The following is a 19,789-nucleotide window of genomic DNA, read 5'->3' on the forward strand; positions in this document are numbered from 1 at the left end:
AAAAAAAAAAAAAAAAAAAAGCACACTTTCATCTGGGGGCTGGACCCAATGATCTATAAGGTCCCTTCCAGCCCTTAACAACTATGAAACTTACTACAAATCTTATGGTCTGCTATAAGCCCCACGTCCTTCTCTGCAGTCTACAGCCAAGCTGGTCATTCCCCAGTCTATATTTGTGCATGCAGTTAACCCGTCCCCAGTGTAGGACTTTGCACTTTTTTTGTTGAATTTCATGTGATTGATTCTGAGCTCTCTCTCCAGTTACCCAGGCTATTCTAGACCATGGCCCTACCCTCCAGTGTCTGGAGCTCCATCAAACTTGGTGTCATCCACAAATTTGCCAAGTGTGCACTCTAATCTCTTTGTCAAAATCATTGTAAATTACAATTTCCTTTTATTTCTTACAGGTTACTTAATGAGGGTGCCAAGTTCTCAAGTCAGGATACAAATTTGTAAATGTATCATTAGCTTTTATGATGCAAAACCACCAAGGAAACAGCTTTCAGGTAAAATACACCATTTCAAAATCTCACAAGAATGATACAATCAAATGTCTGTGATTTTTGCCCATAAAATAACTGCAGCAATTACATTACCTATATAGTTTGGAAAATAATATAATTTCAATAGAAACGTATAAAATGTAACTTAAAATATCTTTCAAATATTACATTATCAAATATGTATCCAGTGACAGTATCTGACTGCTAGGAGAGTATATTCATGTTTAATTTGGTCCTGCATTGTTTATAACAATGCTTCGGGTTTAGGATGAAATGGTGCAAAAATTCTGGGGAGGACCACAAACACTCTGAAACATGGGTGATACCAAAGGAAGGAGTAGATAGGTTTGAGCTCCCAAATAGAAAAAGGTTGAGGGTTTCGATTTTGGACATGTATTGTTTTGAGAGAGAGTGTGATCTCCTCCTGTTTATACCAGGTTGCAGACAGAACTAGCTTTTGTGGCTTGCAAAAAATCTTTTGGCACCCTTTTATCCAGTCAGAGGTATCTGGAATTGTCAAAGCACATGTGCCAGTTTTTATTGTTAAAAAGTAAGCTTCCTGTTTTGCAAATACATCCATGCATGCTTTATTTTTACACGGGTGAGTCGTTTCCCTGACTTTGACTGAGTATTGAAATACTGGGTGACTTTTTTGTGCATCTATGTTTAGAAAATAAGGCAAGTTATCTCAGAAATAAGGAACTGCGTTTTCCCTTGGTAAACACTATTCCCTAATGCACATGTGTCTTTCCCCTCATCTTCCCCCCAGTGGGATTGTTCATGTGCTAAAAGTTTAACCATGCATATAAATATTTGGAGAAACACAGTTTAAGTTGAGGTGTTATCCTGCAAGGTGCTAGGCATGCTGGCCCAGATCCAGAAAAGCACCAGCATACATTTTTACTTTAGTCACTTGGGTATTTATATTGAGATCAATAAAATTGTTCACATGCTGAAAGTTAAGCTTCTGTTACTTAGCTGCATCAGAGCCAGAGCGTTAAACACATGTCAAGCATGAATCCTGGGTGATTCATATTGTTGAAGCTATTGAAGGCACTGGGAATTGAAACGGTTTGAAAAGAGGAAGTAATGGATATATTTGCCTAAAACAGAATCTTTTTTTTTTTTTTTTAAAAGGATAAAATATTATTTTTTTATTCTAAAAATATCCATTCTTTTAAGAAAAACCTTCAAGCAATTTTATATTGTTTGATAAGGTAGGCCAGTGTGGCACCTTACAGACTAACTGGTTCAGAGAGGCCGAGAAGTCAGCCTGTCCTACCTTCTGCCTAACTTCAGACTAACATGGCTAACCACCTCAACTCAGAGCTGGGTTGAAGTAATGCACTGCTGCTTCCGGTTGAGAACATTTTTTGTTTGTTTGTTTGTTTGTTTGTTTTCCATATCTATCAGGACCCCTGCTGCTCAACCTGGGACAAATCACTTCACCTCTCTGTGCCTGTTTCCCTTTCTGCCCTTTCTCAGTATTTCCAAGCAGAAACTGTTTCTTTGTGTTTGAAGAAAGAGGTGGTGTGTTACTCTGAAGCTAGGCAGAATATAGGGAAGAGTAGCACCTTAGGAACTAACTGGTTCAGAGAGGCATGAAACTATCAGATACTAGGAATGTGGACGGATAGAAAGAAAAATGTTTTATAGAAGGCAGTGGCACAAGGGGAGGCGTGGCTGTTAAGAGAGGTAATCAGGAGGACTAATTAGTTCAATTAAGAGAAACAAGTTATTTAACACCTGGAGGGTCCTTGGAGTAACAAATAGTCTGGGTAATGGGATAAGACTCCATGGTCCCTGGTGAGACTAAGGTTAATCAGATGTCATCTGTAGATGTTTTTTGTTCTGCAATTCCACATTCAAGTTGTTTTTAAAGTTTTTGTCTGTTGGTTTGTTTCTTGGGTGGGTTGATTTATTTTTTTTTAAAGGACAGCAACCCTGAGGTCAGTTAATCTCTAGGGAGATTAAAGTGTTGTGCTACGGGCTTTTGTGTGGTTCTGGATTTGATGTTAAATCTCTGTCCATTTATTGTTTTATGTAGGAACTGTGTTAGTCAGTATAGAAAGCAAAGCAAAATACAGACCGCAGGCCAGATCCAGCCCACCAGGCCATTCTATCTGGCCTGTAGGGCCCCTAAAAAATTTAGAAAATTAATATTTATCTGCCCCTGCCTGCCTGTAAGAGATGACAGGAGCCAGCAGCAATAGGACCCAGGGGGAGCTGGCGGCAGGACTAAGCAGCCACAGCAGCAAAGGGACATTCAGATAAGAAGTGGGGAGGGTGGCAGGGGAGGACCGCAGGAGCCATCCTGGCCTGGCCCTGAGGACTAAAGCGATCACCCGCGGTCCTCTCTTGCCACCCTCCCCCTCCTTATCTGAATTCCCTTTGCTGCTGTGGCTGCTTAGTCCTGATGCCGGCTCCCCCTAGGTCCTACTGCTGCTGGCTCACTGCAGCCAGGAACCACATGGTGTCAGAGCAGCCGTTGGGTAGGGGAGAGCAGGGAAATGGATGAAGAAGGTGGCAGGAAGGGGCAGCAAGTGCGTGCGTATAGTGCAACAACTGGGCAGGAGCATGTGGCCTGCGCTGGTATCCCAGAGCCAGCGCTGGTGGGGCCCAGAGCAGGGTGGCAGGAGTAGGGGGCCAGGCTAGCAGGGGCTTTATGGTGCCAAGCTGGCTCCCCCCCATCTCCTAGCTGGTGCAGCCCAACTCGGCTCCATAGAGCCCCTGCCAGCCCACGTCCCACCCTTTGCCCCCACCAGTGCTGGCCATGGTGCACCAGCACAAGCCCTGCACTCCTGCCCAGCTGTCGCTGCACTCTGTGCATCCACTCACAGCCACTCCCGCACCACCTGCTGCAGCCATTTCCCTGCTTTCCTGCCCCTAGCTGCTGCCGCTCCAGCACCACATGGTTCCTGGCTGCAGCACTGGGTTGCAGGAACTGGCTCGGCCCCCACGATTCTCAGCTGGTTCTGTGCGATACCGGCCAGGCTGGTCCAGTTCCTGCTGCATCCTGAGGTCTTGGCCGTGCAGTTGGGATGTGGTGCCGGAGCAGCAGGAGGCAGAGCAGGGAATTGGCATGAGAAGGGCAGCAGTGGCAGACAGGAGGGGGAAGTGGCAGTGAGCAGAAACACACAGCCCGCGCCAGTGCCCCATGGCCAGGAGCAGCAGGAGTGTGGAGCCCAGGCTTGGAGGAACACTGACAGGAGCTCTGCCTGCCATTGGTGGGGGGGCGCGGAGAATGTGAGCAAACCTTCCCCTTCCACACATGCCATGACCTCCTCAGCCACCCTCCCCCCACACACTCACAGACCAACCCCATACCCACCCACACCCCACAAATCTACGCACATCCACATGCTCCCCTACCCCACATACACACACACACTCACACCTCCCATGCCTGTCCACCCCCACACAAACCCCACCAACCCCCCACACTATCCCACAATATACAAGAGTAAGACTTCATTCTAAGCTATTGTACTATCACCTCTCTGTACACTACACAAACGCATGTAAATCGGGACAAAAATATTTTTTGAAATGAAATTAATTGATGTTGTAGTACATGTTTGATTATTTTTTTAAATATAATTTGGTATTTTTCTGGTTCCTAGATGGCAAACTGCCTTGCTGAAAGAAGTACTTCTGGAGAGCAGGGGGATGGACTTCTGGTGGCAAAGGCCAGGGGTTAAGGGGTGGGATTTCCAGTCCCAAGATGGCAACCAGGGGTCGGAGCACCTGTCAAAGGGCAGGGCTACAAGTAGCCTTTGATGGCTTGCCAAAACTCAGGAAGTAGCCCTCCACCCAAAATAATTGCTAGCCCCTGAAGTAAAGGGAACTAGAAGCAACTGATGGTATATATGATGTTGGTGGAGGAGCATGTGAATGAACCTTGGATGTTATAAATTGTATTGTTCAAGTCAGTGATATTGCGATCAGAGTTGATGAGGGGGCACAACTGACATCTGCATATGTAGCAAGGCATGGTGACTTGGTATGAATCAGAGTTAGGTAGTTTGCTGCTGAAATGTTACGTTTGGGGTTGAGGAGCTGTCCTGTCCTCCAAGCCCAGCTTGAAATGGTCATCGTTTTCTCGGAGAGGGTGGAGGTCATTAATGATGTATCTAAAACAGTAGTGCTTAATCCATCAGCCCCCCCTGGTCCAGGTCCAGCCCACAGAGTTGGTTCAAAGATCTGACAGCAGGGCTGGTCTGCAGGCACCATCGGATGTTCAGAGTCAGCCCAACACACCAGATCCAGCCACAGACCAACCCCACAACACCAGATCTACCTACAAACTGACCCCATACACAAACTTAATAACCAGATTGGTGCCGTGTCATCTGTCCTTTGGGGCTCCCTACAGGCTCAGAAATTTGGTGGCAGAGAAACGTTCCCCTGTGGGCATTGGCTGATCACCTCTGGTCTCAAATGTTTCAGCTGGGGACTCCACATGATGATCAGAGGAATTCAGTTGCCCTTGTCATGGGGTTGGTATTGTAGCAAGCTGGAATGCAGTCTGAGCCTGAATCTATTGAAATTTGAGTGGCTGTGGTTTTGGGGCTATATTGTGAGCATAGCAAATAAGATTAGATTTGTAATGTAGAGTTTGGCTGGAGACAATGGATTTAGTGGTGTGCTTGGGATGAAGGCTGATAATGTAGCATTTGGCTTGTTTTTGGTACAATGTGGTATTGATGTGGCCATTGCAAAGTTTCACAGTGGCGTGCAAGAAATGAATTTTCAGGGTAGAGTACTCAAAGGGTTAATCTGAGGGAGGGATAGAACTTGTTAAAGTCGTGGTAGAATTCCTCCAGAGATTTTTCCCGTGCTTCCACATAACGTAGATGTGTTTGAACAGTACATTGAACAAGATAGAGCTATGATCTTAGACAGTGCTTCTAGGCATTATTGTAGCACAAATGTGTACTACAATACAAATGTACTACAATACATCATCACCACTTTTTAGTTATTGGAAGTTTCACTTTTTCAGTAATTTTAGAACATTGAAGATTATCTTCCTTTTGAAGGCAGGATAAATATTATGTTAATAAGATAAACCATGCATGTCTAAATACTTAAATTTTCAACATTTGTTTGTACAGGTTATCAGCGAACAGTTGCAAACTATAAGATACAAATGGCTGAATTAGGAGGATTAGCAGAAACTCTAGTTTTGTCACTGGCATTAGTTGAGAATCAACTTGCTGAAAAGTTATGGGTACTTAAAGCCTTACAGCATCTTTCCAGCTCTGGTTAGTACAAGATGTTCTTTTAACAATCTCATTATTTCAGATCATCAAACATTCTGTTCTTTATATACACCTAAAACAATTACCAAACTACAGGGATTTAATTATTCAGACTTTTCTAATTCCAGGAGTAAATTGCAAACTTATGATGAAAGCCCAAGCAGCCAGTAGAATCTGTTCTCATCTAAATGATGTTGATCCCTCTGGACAACTACTGTTTCGTTCATCAGAAATCTTATGGAATTTATTAGAAAACACCCCCAAGGAAGAAATTGTTAATCAGCTCAGTAACTTGGAATGCATATAGTAAGTCTAAGGAAATATTATGTAAATAAGCATTGCAATTTTGAAATAATTTAAGGTAATGTGTTTCAGGGGATGGCAGAATTGGGTATTTTGGGTTGGGGTGGGAGTTCTTTCAAGTATATTGAAAGAAGGGACAAAAGGGTAGTGGAAGTCATGCTCTTACCAGTAATTATTGCTGTCCTGATCTTGCATTATGGAATCACTGAAGAATCAGGCCTTAAATAAATGCAGTATATTAATGCATTGTTAAAAGCCTAAAGTATTATAAAATTGGTAATAAAGTATGTTATAAAATACAAGGCTTAGTCTCAGATCCTTGCCTGGGGTAAATAGGTGGTTTCATTTCATCAACAAGCAGAGAGAGATGGTTAGCCATGTTAGTCAGGCAGAAGGCATGGTAGAGACTGAGCTTTCAGGAGCAAGAGCTCACTTAATAAGATGCTATGAAAGGACATGCAGAAAGCAGGCTTACAAGTAGATATTGCTCCTATGTGATAGCTTGCTCTCTGCATGTCTTTTCAAAGCTTCAGATGAAGTGAATTGTTGCTTATGAAAGCATAAGCATTTCTGGTTCACTTAGAATGCATTTTAATGAGGGAGCAAGGTACAATTAAGCATTCCCCTGCTTGATTAAAAAGATTTTTTTAATAAATTCAGTGCAACACAAAACTATTCAATTTTAACTCAAATTAGGTACAACTAAATACAAATCGTTATTATTTGGTGAATTCCTGAATTGGATATTCATTAGCTTGTATACATTTTTTAAAAATAAAATATATTTTAAAATATATCATTTTAAATAATTTTTAAAAATTAATAGTTATTTTGTTTGTACCTGGACTGTAATCAAGACTTGGAAAAGTATGATGTGGAAATTGGATTCTTCAACACTGGTGCTATAAAAATAGAATGTGAAAAAAGGGTAAAGCTCTGACTTTCATTTTCTTCAAAGTGCTTTAAAGGAAGTATTTATGAATCTACTTATGCATGGTTTCCGCCATTATGATCGACAACTAAGAAATGACCTCTTAGTGATAGCCACCCTCATAGCTGAAAACGTTGACGCACCAATGATTGTAAGTATCTCTGTTTTGAGTATTACAGGCTTGTAATCTGTCCATTTAGAATGAGTCCCATTTTCCTAGAATATGTCCCCATCGTGTAGGGAGTCTTACATATTGACTGGAAAACTTTAGGATTATTTGTATTACAGTAAGTTTCCTGAGAAGTGTGAGGTTTACCTAACTACACAGTCTCCTAGAATAATTCAAGTAATTTACTGTACATTTCAAGTTTTCTTTTCATTCTCTGTTTTGCAGGTTAGATTTATAATTTCTATGTAGAATCATCGCAGACTGAAATTAACAAACACATTCCAGCATACTTAGATCAACTACCTACTATTTTTGGACTACATCACTAGGAGATTTGCATTCAAAGATGTTGCTGTACAATTCGTATAATTTGAAATATAGCATAACAGTATTTCATTAAGGCTGCTTTTTCCAGTAACCATTTTGGAATGTTCATTGTAACCTAAATGTGAAATAAGCTGCTATAAAAGTTTTAAAATATATTGTTGACTGCAGGTAGAGTTAGATGCATAATAATTTTTCCCTTTTCATTGCACACAATGGGGCACTCCACTGAGATACCATATGTTTTATGACAGCCTGCATATCAACTCAAACAATGTGTCCAGGAGTGAAAAAGAAGAAATGAGTGCTGTAATTCATTATGGAAAAAAGTATATTCTGTGATGGAAAAATAATCTTTTCAGTTTGGACTAGCTTTGCACTACTTATTAGGGATGTGAAAGTTTAAACAATTAATCATTTAACTGATGAGTGCAATGACAATTGGTTACCTTGGTTATCTTTTAGCTAGGGTGGGCGCAGTCTAGCAGGGAAGCGGGGAAGGGAAGCTATGCAGTGCCCCAGCAAGAATCAAAAGGCAGCAGAGCAGGCAGGAGAGAGGGAGGGAGGAGTGAGAGGGAGGAGGGGAGGAACAGGGGGACCTAGTGCCCATAGCTGAGGAGGAAAATGGGGAACAGCCTAATGACTCATCAGTTAAGCGATTAGTCTCATTCACAGGTGCTACTTCCCTTCCAGCACAGGGCTTCACTTGGGCTGTGTTGTCTGGCTGGGTTTGCCCCCTTCCCCACCTCTCCCCCAGTCAAAGGACCCTGAGAACCCAGAGCAGCTTCCAGCAGTAGCTGTGTCTGAGCTGCTGTGTTGTGAGTTAATCATTTAACCAATATAATCAGAGAAGGTTAAATGAATATTTTAAAAAATGATATTTACATCTCTACTGCTGATATAGTTGTTTTACATTGTTTGTGGTGTTCATGCAAAAGGTGCCACGGATGGGTAGGCAGAAACATTTTCTAACATAAGGAGTGGATTGAGTCTTGTTTTGGTAATCTCAGAGGAATTCTCATCTGAAATTTTGACTTTTTAGTAATATGTCATCTCAGATAACTACACAAACCTCAAATTTATCATTTAAAACAGGGGTGTTGAATTCATCTGGCCCTGCAGGCCAGATGAATGATCCTGGACTGGTCCATTGGCCTACAGATTCCCCCTTTCCCCACTCCCATTTCAGATCCAGTAGCTTCTGCTCCAGTCAGTCCAGGACTATGCTGGACATGGCTCCCACTCATGACTCCTTGTCTCTGCCAAAAAATAACAGTCTATCACTATCCTTTTTATCCCCAGCCTTCAGGTATTTGAAGACTGTTACCAAATTTTCTCTTAGTCTTCTCTTCTCCAGGGTAAATCATCTTGGTTCTTCCAACCTTTTCTCATAAATCTGTTTATAGACCTCTGATCACTTTTGTTGCCCTCTGCTGGACTCTTTCCAATTTGTTCCTGGCTTTCTGGTAGCGTAGTGCCCCAAACTGGATACAGTACTCCAGGTAAGGCCTCACTTGTGCCAAATAGAGTGGAAAAATTACTCCCTTTTGACTTGCAAGAAGCACTCCTATTACTAGAACGCAATGTGTTACTGGGTTTTTTTCAGTAAAAACACATTGTTGACTTATATTCATTTTATGGTCCACTGTAACTGCAAGGATCCTTTCTACAGTATTCCTGCCTAGCCAGTCATTCTCCAGTCTGTATTTCAGCATGTGATTATTTCATACCAAGTACAGGACTCTTGCACTTGTCCTTATTGATTTTTATTCAGTTAATTTTGGCCCATTTCTCCAATTTATCAAGGTCATTCTAAATCTTAATCCTACCCTTCGGCATATCCGTAACTCCATCAAGTCTGCAAATGTACTAAATGTATGCTCAATGCCATCCTGCAAATCATTAAGGAAGATATTAAAAAATATTTTACTCAACTAGACCCTGGAGAACCCTATTTGACACCTCCTCCCAATTAGACGTTGAATCATTGAGGACCACTCTTTGAACATGATGATCCACAATACTAGTTATATACCATATTTACTCACATACCACCTGCACCCTTTTTTCCCCAAAAAAATCAACCCTCCAAAATTTGGGTGAAAGTTTCAGGCAAGGAAGCTGACTTTTCTGCCTGGAATAGAAACACTTTGCCAGGCAGCAGCAGTGGTATTTCTGTTTAGGCAGCTGAGAGTCAATTGTCTTAAGGACACATTGGCTGCATCCAGACAAGCTCAGCCATGTGGTATGTGGTGCTGCAGACACATTTGTGGTGCCACATACTGCACATTTAGATGTTTTTCACGCTGCTTTTTTTTCTGTGGGTTTTTTGACACCTGGATATCCAGGGAGGGGCCAGAAAAACTCGTGGAGAAAAAAGCAGAGCAGCGCATGCATGGGCAATACACGCTGCTCAAAAGCAGAGCTGTGCTCTGGCTGCTGACTAGGCTCCATACAGCAGAATCATTGCTGCTGCAGCCCCGGGTAACCCAGGTAAGGCTGCAATCCAAGTAAGGCAGCTGGGTGTAAATGGTAAGTTCAGGCAGGTACCTGGTGAATCAGGTACAACCTGTCTTGCATCTGATTCACCAGGTACCTGCCTGAACTTACTGTTTACACATTTTTTTCCCTTTCCTCCCCTCCCCTCCTTTTCTGCCCATTGCCTTCCTAACTTCCACCTATTTACTTTTTCCACAGACTGCCTCTTTTCTACCTGGGAGAACTCAGTACACAGTACTACAGCAGAGTCTACCATGCTTACCTTGTGCATTCCTTCACTCATTTTCCCACCCCCATTCACTAAGAGGAGGACATACTTGTAGTATTCCTTTTGCTTCTGACATACTTGTACAATTCTTTTTGGTTGCCTTATGTCCCTTGCTAGTTGCATCTCAGTTTGTATCTTGGCCTTCCTGATTTTTTTTCTTACTGCTTACATGTATGATACTCTTAGACTTTTTAAGCTTTTAACTCATTGAGAGTTTGCTGTTTAGCTAAGCCAGCATCTAGCTATACTTCCTATCCTTTCTTTGCCTTGGAATGCCTTTGCCTCTTACACCTTTAATATGGTTCCTTAAACTATCGCCAACTCTCCTGGACAGTTTTTTTCTTCTCAGATTTGTCTCAATGGGATCTTGCCCCTCAGTTCTGAGTCTGAATCTTCAAATGCGAAATGAATTGTGTCTTGTCACAAGTAAATTGTAAAATTGGATGTAAAAATACATCTTAGACTATCTGAGTAAAATTCTTGCTGCTACATTGTAAAATTCCTGCATGGTAATGTTTCCATCTTCGTTTACTAATTAATTAATATTCTAAGGAAAATATTAATGTTTAATAGTCCAGTCTTTGTTAAATGATTGTTAAATCATATATCATAAATTAAACCATTTAAATCATAAATAAATGGCCATTTAATTAATACTGAACCTAGTCAAAACCTGTTTATTATTTTGAATATTGCCAGATTTTTTTGTTTTCTTCTTTTAATCTGGCAAACAGACTTAGTAGTGATCATTGCAATATGGTTCTGTTTACTAGAAGTGTGAGATTTGGGTCAGACTTTGTTGTTGCTGGGTTTTTGGATTTCAGATCATTGGGCTCAGAAAAATGTAAGCATAGTTTCTCCTGGTTGCATCTTGAAAGAGAGAAGTGCTGACAGACATGTTATATTTCTTTTGATTTTCTGGGCCAGTTCTATGCTGGTCCTAGCTCTGTTCCTGTGAGTCTTGACCATAAGCCCTTTTGCTTATGGTTTCCATATAAGCATTGTTGATTCTAGTATTTGAAGGCACAGAGCACATTTACAAGCATAACTTGAACCCAGATAAATCAAGGTGTGAATAGATGCGTGCACAAAAGATATATACTTACAAATGAATAGGGAGTTTAGACCACTTAGCGATTTTAACTATAGCTCATTGTCAGAGCATTGTTTTAGTCTGCGTTAGATTTGACCAGTGAATGCTGATCTTTCTTCTGAAGCTTCCAAATACAAGTATGTATTTTTTGTAGAATGAAATTTGTTTGTACCCTTAGATTTAATTAATAACTGATTGCATCCTTAGTTAATTACAATATTACAAAAACGTATTACCTACTTTTGGTAAAATACTGAGTGCACTAACAGAAGATAGGCAGACAAGGTTCTTTGGGTAAATCTGATATCTTTTATTAGACCAACTTAAATAGTTGGAAAACAATTATTAAGCAAGCTTTTGGGTTCAAAAACCCTTCGTCAGGCTAAGGAAGTTTCAGCAGTTGGTGTGTGCTCTTCCTGGATGGAGTTGTCAATCCTCTGACAGAAGATGAATGACACTTTGAGGTATTGTCAAGAAGAGAGTAAAACATAAAATGAAAGTACAGGCTTTGATCTAATTAAGCTTATTTATTTTTGTGTCCATTAGGAAAGTGGTTTTACCAAGCAGCTAATACTATTAGCAACGTTTAGTGAAGGTAAGAAGTTTAGTTTTAACTAAAAATAGTTTAACACGCAAAATGCATTATTTCTTGCATGTCATCTTGATCTTTGTTTATTTAACTGTAATTTGGCTATGATTTCCTTCACAGTTAAAATCTATAATCACTTGTCGAGGGGATTTAAATTTACCTACAGTTATGAGGATTTTGAGATGAAAAAGTTGCTGTTTAACATTGTCGCAGTCTTAGCTAAGGATCTCTGTGCTGTACAGGTAAGTTATAATTGAAGAGGTGGTATAAATAAATAAGAAAGGGCGATAGTGATCAGAGCAATATCTTTTTACTATCCATATCAGTGCAGCCCCATAAATAATGTGTTCCTCTAAGTTTAGAATTCATAATCTTACAGCATACTTACTATCAGACCAAGTGCTGTTGCTTCAGTTTGATATATAGTTCCTATTTTTAGAGGTGATGCAAACCTATTCCACAGTAGGAATATTGTCTGTTGCTAGGAAGTGAATGCAGATCAGTGCTTAAATGTAGCTGAAGACCAGGACAAACTAAGTTCAGAAACCACAGTTGATTGAAATGGTGCAGAACCCAAACCATCTTCTGTTTGTTTGCAATTGAACTGCATTTAGCACAAATTTAGCTGTACTTGTTCCTGACTTTCTTTGCAAGCAGTGGGTAATTTTCCTGTGTAGACCTGTCACGTCTTCAGTACTTTGTCCTCATTTCTGCAGCCATCCTCCTCTGCAAAGTCTACCAAACTGAGCCACTGAAGCTGATAACAGGTTAGAAGAATGCATAGGTGTCTAAATGACCACCATCTATCCCATTCTCATATAAAATGCTTTTTTGTTATTGCATTGTATGTAAATTATAGCCATCCAGTTAGTTGATTAAAGGAAATTATTGTAAATCATATTTAACTCTATTACCTATCCTTATGGCACAAACTAATGAATACAACTTCACAGAAATAAATTTGTTGGAAGTCAGGGGAAAAAAATCTTATCATCCACATAGATCCCTCCCACCCTTATAGCAACTTCAGTGGTCCATCGTAATTTCCATCAGCTGTGGATCTTGCATGATAACATTATGCAAGAAAATGACTTAAAAGGAATTAAGAAAATAAGTTTTTATTATCACTTACCGTTTAGAACAATCTCAGTAGGAACAGGGCTCATCCACTGACTGCTGATAGGATGCAACAAGCTAGGAACTATGTATCTTCCTGGTTGCCATTTGCTAGTTTCTGAAAGATGCTTCCCAGAGAGAGTTTGGGTTTTAAAAATTTCAAAGAGGGAATTGCAAACAACAGAGTTTAAGAGCTGCTTAAAAATAAGTTGCCTTAGATTTATGCTTATTTACAGGTGACCACTTGTATCCTATTTCTCTCTTGAATCTGCAGCTACTTAGTGAGGGGAAAGTGATCCTAGCATTATTTTATTATGTTAAACCAAATGAAAAGCCTGGTGTTCATGATTGGTCTGCTGCCCAGTATGAAGAATTGCAGCTTCATGCAATTGCTACCTTAGCTTCAGTGGCTCCTTTGTTAATAGATGACTATATGACCTGCCAGGGGAATACTCGGCTCCTTATGTTCCTGGAATGGTGTGTGGGCCAAGGTGAGTAGATGTCTATCTCCGTCACACTCCATAGACCTGAAAATGCAACTCATCTGGACACATTTATTTTGTTAGAAAAACCATTATGACAAAACGCAGAGTACATTTTTATTTAAATGGGGCACGTGAGACAGTGATCTGTTTTCGTATTTTTGAAAAACATTCAAATTACAAAATTAGTTAAATTATGATTAATTTTTGTACTGAAGAAAGCAAGCAGCTGATAACACTGACTAAATCCAATATGTCATTATTCAGTACTTTCCACTTTTCTACACACTGGGTGTGTCTATACGTGCATATTAATACATATGAATAAATTTCAGTGCTTACTGCACTGGAGTTTATTGCTCCTGGGTGTGCGTTTACATGTGTACCTGAAAGCGTAACATGTTGAGCCAGGTCAAAGCAGCCATGACTGGCAGGGGGTCCTGGGGATCAGCCTGCCAGCCTGGTCCTGTTCCCCCCAGCTCAGTATGCTGTGGGGAGGGGCTTGCTGGGGCACTAGGGTGCTTCAGCACAGAGCTAGCTGGCAGGCAGCCCTCATTCTGAAGCACCCTTGTGTCCCAGCCAGCCAAGGCAGCGTCTACATATATGCTTCTGCAGAGGAAATTTGTTTACTCCAGCCTAATAGGGGCACATATAGATGCATGATGTTTACTGAGTAGCTGATTAGTCCACTGTGTAGTAAATGCCTCATGTAAACACGCCTGCAGTTCAGTACACGCCTGCTCACCTGCATTTTTTATGGTCTTTTTGGGTACTTCCTTCTCCTAAGTAACCAATTTTGTCAGACTTGTCTTTTCTGATGTGGACAAATAATCAGTGGGACAAGATGGAGATCACTATACGCACTTAATGTGTCATATGGGAGCACAGGTTTCCAGCTGCCGATGGTAACACATTAACCAGCGCTAACTAAATTGTTGAAATAATTAAAAACACATATCTGTTGTGATTTAAAAAAAAAAGTTATCTTAATAGAATATGACATGATTAATAATATGAGAATTCCAAAAATAATATTATTAGAAAACTATTTTTAAACAAGAAAGGTTTGTTTAAACCTTGTTAGCTCTTGGAACATTAACAGTTAGTTATTTGGTTTTGATTTATTTACAACTTGTAACCCATCATCTGCTTTTTAACACATCTTTATTTTGAATATATGCTGTGTTACAAAGGAAGGTATTCATTCTGATTTCTCTACAGATCCCTTCTTTGGTCAAGGTAACAGTTTCCATGGTACAGGTGGTCGTGGCAACAAACTTGCACAGATGCGCTACAGTCTGAGAGTACTGAGACCTGTGGTGTCCCTTTGTGACGATGCTGTGAACCTCGATCTTTGTGATCAGGGAGCAATTAGCCAGCTGTTAGGTAAAGCATGATTTATGTTGTCATATTTAAAAAATGTACGGTTATTCTTCCTTTGGTAGTAGGACACACAAAAATCCATCTGTGTTCTTGTGCTTTTAGTTTTTAATACTTATGTTATCAGCTGACTCTTTAAACGTGAGTACACAGGCATACTGTAAAAGCATTAAGACAGTCCATTTAAAATTTAATTTATTTGATTTATTTTAATTTTGTGGCATTTCAACAAATACATTTAGTTTTAAAGCAATTATGTATAGAATATTTTCTGTATAAACTGATGGTAAATGTAATCATGAACAAGGAGACTCATTGTATTTTAGCTGTTCACAGACATCAAGCAAAAGGATTCTTCAATCCTGTTAGGAAGAGGCCACGAGTGTAAGAAAGAGAGTGTATTACTATCCTCATTAATTCATTCTACAAAGTGAGGGTGGTGTTTAATACATGAATACCTACAATAGTAAGTGCACTGAGAATAGATTAGTTTAGATAATACTTTTATGTATACTTGACTGAAATGATATGAATCCATGATTTAGGTGGTGATTGCCGATATCATTCCTGGTTTTGAACCATCTAAATCCCCATGTAAATTTACATGCATGATTACAGCCGAAATCCTGTGTTTGAAATAAATGGCCGAAATCCTATTGAGATTAGTAGGAGCAGAGTTACCCTGATACTCGTTTATACGGTACTCTGGAAATAAAAAGGGACTCAAAATGAGCAGAAATTTAATTAAAGCTCGCTTTACAGTCTGTGTGCACTGACAGATTGGTGTTTGGTGGCCTCAGTGTAAATAAGAGGCTTGTGGTGTGTCTGTTGGCTAATAAGGTGCGTATAGCAAAAAATAAATGAAAGGCAGAATAAAGCTGTTCAGTCTTGAGACCTTTCCATATTCAGTAAGTCACATCCACTTTCACATTATTTATTATTTTTAATATGTATCAGTTGTTAAATTAAGAGTTTTATTAATTTTATTCTTTTTTACAAAATAAAACCTTCCAGTAATACTTGATGTCTTTAATTCTGGCTCTACTGTATCAGAATGATCTGGGAATCAGGAGATGACCTATAATAAGGTCCATTGTAAGGAGAAAGACTATATCCACAGATGAAATTCTGGTCCCATTATAGACAATGGCAAAATTCCCATTGAGGTCAGTGAAGCCAGGATTTTGTGCTTTATATTCATCACATAATGTTTGGATGCAACATTTCCATGGGAATTCTTATTAAATACAGTAAAAGCTCTGTTATCCAGCATCCATAGGGAATGGGGGTACCAGTTAATCAAATATGCTGGTTATCTAAGAGCTTATCTCCAGTGGATTGGAGCCATCTTTGCCAGTGCACCAGGGCTTTCACTCCGTGACATCAGTGTGCTGGGGGACAGAGAGGGGAGCCCCATGCAGGCTGCTTTGCCCCAGGCGATGGTCCTCAAGGAAGAAGTGGGACTCGGCGAAACTGGAAGTGCTGTGGTGGGTTTACAGTTCCATATTTGCTGCGTCGATCCACTGCCGTAAACAACAGATGCCGTCTATAACAAATGCCGGTTAATGGAGCATTCCAGATGGTAAAGTGCCGGATAACATAGCTTTTATTATACATAGTTTCATTAGCTTCAGTCCACAGAAGTAAAGATTACAACCTAGTTGTCTTCCTGAGTACTATTCCTTGCTTAAGTGTATTCCTATGAATGCAGGTGAGTGCACTTAATGGCTCAGGAGGGGCCCTTCCAGCCCTACATACAGTTTGCATGAACTTTTGGAAAGCTCAGGAAATATAAATTTTATGGTGGATTGTGGTAGACTGGATTGGACAGCTGATTTTAAAAATATGAGCTGTAGCTAGATACAGTTACAAAGGAACATGAACAATAGGACATTCACATTAATAATTAATTTGTAGATCTCTTAAAGTATGCAGCAAACATATCTAAAGAAAAGGAAGATGCCATCATACTGGAGATTCAGACTGATATATTACTCATCCTGTCTATTGTTTGTGAGAATGATCTTCACAGAAAGGTTTGTATCCTTCTGCTTTATCCAAATAGGAAAAGTAAAAATATTTCTTTTCATTAAATCACGCTCTTGGTTTTCTTCAAAGGCAAATGTCATTTGTAACTGATGACTTAAAGGTTAAAGCTGATTGACAGCTAACATAAGAACAGAAATTACATTTCTAGCAGGAGAAATGCTGCTTTCCTGCTAGAAACTGGGAACATATTTATGTTTGTGCAGTTTCTTTCAGGGGAAACCATGCTGGATCTAGGAGAAAGATCTTCCTCTTTCAACCAGGAAGATCTGTCTTGTGCAGGAGCAAGTGCCTGTACCCTTCCCCACCAAGATTGCCACCCAAGACAAATGAACTCCTGTCTACAACCAAATATCTTTAACTAACACATTTTACATAATGTAAATGTATCCTGTCTGCTAGGACAAGGGCTAGGTTCAAACCTGGGGTTTAACAGCGACCATAGTAAAAAGGTTGACCCTGACTGCACCCTGTACCATGCTGCCCCGCCCCAGCCTTAACCCCGCCAGTCCCACTTCCCCTGTCGCAGCACAGACACCCTCCCCCTCCCCCAAGGACTACTATCTGCATACCTACGCCTAGCAGGGTTACAGGCAGATGAATGCAACTGTGCCAGTACATGGATCAGAGTTGGGGAAGGAGCTACAGACAGTCCCATGAGCCACAGAGCTCAAGAACTCAGATTGTTGCACTCGTGTTCAAACACCAGATGGCACTGTTGTGCTCTGTCTGTGTTTCCATGCTGCCTCCCACAAGGAACACTTGGAACTTCACGGAGCTTCAGTTGCACTCTGGCAGCTTTATGTTTCTTATGGACGGCTCAATTTTTTTACAGATTTTACAGACAGGTGTTTTTAGCTTAGTTATTTACTACTTTATTTATTAAATTTGTGGATAGTTGGCAACCCTGTTCCCTGTCAATCAACTTTTCTCCAGGCCTGGGAAGAGTCAAGTCGAGGGGAAATGCTCCTTGCACTCTTCCTAGATGGGGTAACATGGATGCAGGGAGCGGTGGTGGCTTGAATCCTCCTGGCTCTGGGAGGAGTTGAGCAGTGCAGAAAGGCTCTCCATGCTTCACGCTGGTCTGGGGAATGCAAAGGGAACAGCAGCCGATCAACTCCTCCCAAGAATGGTGGCAGCAAAATGTTCCTTGTGCATTTCACAGATCAGTCAGCTTGGTTTGAGAAGGTGTGGGGAGGGTTTTCCTGCCCAGGACCAGGAGGAGTTAAGCAGCAGCTGATCCCTGCACTTCCCCCAAGCCTAATTTGGGGGAGGCACCCCAAGAGAGAGAGAGAGGAAATGAGCATTTGTCCACATTCTAATTTTCAGTACACTTACTTTTTAATTCCCATTTTCTTTTTGTGCTTAAACAAAGAGACTGAACCTGACTCTAGAGTTCTATATCATTCTAAATAATGAATGGAAATAGGCATGTTTTGGTTGAGTGGTGAGTTTAGAATTTTTAGAATCAATATCTAAAAAATTTTAATTTAACACTTTCTGTACAAGAAAATTTTTTGTAGTAAGTTGTTAACAATGACAATTACAGGCACAGGGAACATGATTTTGTTTTTACTTCTTTGAGATTGTATTGGATGTATGTAAAATAGGAGAAAAAGAAAAAAATAGGAAAAATAATGGCTTAAATTAATGTCTCAACAGGAGCTCTTTGGCTGTGAAGGAGTGGATATACTTATCTCATTACTGAAGATGGATCCTAAGAAGTTCTATAGTGGATTAGGTCACAATCGACTCCTTTTTAGCACACTGGATTGTTTGTGGTTAGTATCGAATGATTTTAACAATGTTTGTTAAAAAGTGAGAAACCTTGCATTTTATCTTTGCTGTTGCTCTTCTCTCAAAAGTTGATATATTTAGCTCACATTGCATTTTAGAAGAGCACTTAGTCATTGGCTTGAATTCCCTACTCAGCAGGCAGAAAGCTGCCCAAGTGGAGTGGTTGAAGTGGTGTTTGGCACACCACCTCTGCTACCATTGGTACTGGCTGAAATCAGCATAACCTGGTCAAAGCCTGTTTCTGCCTCTACTGGCACAGTATTAGGTTAATAGAAAAGTGGTGTAGAGCAGTACTAAGCAAGGATGTAATTTCTGATAGGCAAAGAGGTGCTTTCATCTAAACAGAAGGAAACAAATTGAAAGGAACTCTTTGGCACATGGGAGATTTCATAGATTTCATAGACATTAGGGGTGGAAGGGACCTCAGAATATCATCAAGTCCAGCCCCCTGCCCAAAGGGCAGGAAGTCAGCTGGGGTCATAGGACCCCAGCAAGATAAGCATCCGATTTGCTCTTGAAGGTGTTCAGTGTAGGTGCTTAAACCACCTCCGATGGCAGGCTGTTCCAGACCTTGGGGGCTCAGACAGTAAAGAAATTCTTCCTTATGTCCAGCCTGAAACAGTCTTGCAGTAGTTTATGACCGTTCGACCTCGTCATCCCTTGGGGCGCTCTGGTGAACAAACGTTCCCCCAAATACTGGTGGTCACCCCTGATAAACTTATAGGTGGCCATCAGATCACCCCGAGCCTGCGCTTTTCCAGGCTAAAGAGCCCCACGGCTCTCAGCCTGTCGTCGTAAGGTCTGATTTCCTGACCTCTGATCATGCACGTGGCTCTTCTCTGGACTCTCTCAAGCTTCTCCACATCCTTTTTGAATTGTGGAGCCCAAAACTGGATGCAGTACTCCAGCTGCGCCCTCACCAAGGCCGAGTACAGGGGGAGAAGGACATCCTGGGATTTGCTTGAGAAGCATCTATGGATGAAAGCCAGCCTTTTGGTCACTTTACTAGCCACAGCATCACATTG

The 19,789-nt window shown here is 40.7% G+C and overlaps 1 protein-coding gene across 1 annotated transcript in view; it reads left to right on the forward strand.

The window, feature by feature from the left end:
• The window catches only part of CFAP69 (cilia and flagella associated protein 69), a 63,961-nt gene that overhangs the window by 20,765 nt on the left and 23,407 nt on the right, over positions 1–19,789 (forward strand). Inside the window, exons 6-15 of the mRNA XM_019507969.1 lie at positions 408–506; positions 5,621–5,770; positions 5,896–6,073; positions 7,029–7,152; positions 11,901–11,949; positions 12,064–12,185; positions 13,334–13,550; positions 14,763–14,927; positions 16,839–16,957; positions 18,630–18,748. Of these exons, the coding sequence (XP_019363514.1) occupies positions 408–506; positions 5,621–5,770; positions 5,896–6,073; positions 7,029–7,152; positions 11,901–11,949; positions 12,064–12,185; positions 13,334–13,550; positions 14,763–14,927; positions 16,839–16,957; positions 18,630–18,748 (1,342 nt within the window). The remainder of the gene's footprint in view (positions 1–407; positions 507–5,620; positions 5,771–5,895; positions 6,074–7,028; positions 7,153–11,900; positions 11,950–12,063; positions 12,186–13,333; positions 13,551–14,762; positions 14,928–16,838; positions 16,958–18,629; positions 18,749–19,789) is intronic.

The sequence above is a fragment of the Gavialis gangeticus genome, unplaced genomic scaffold (genome assembly GCF_001723915.1).
Source record: "Gavialis gangeticus isolate Ggan-Ray unplaced genomic scaffold, GavGan_comp1, whole genome shotgun sequence".
NCBI lineage: Eukaryota > Metazoa > Chordata > Crocodylia > Gavialidae > Gavialis > Gavialis gangeticus.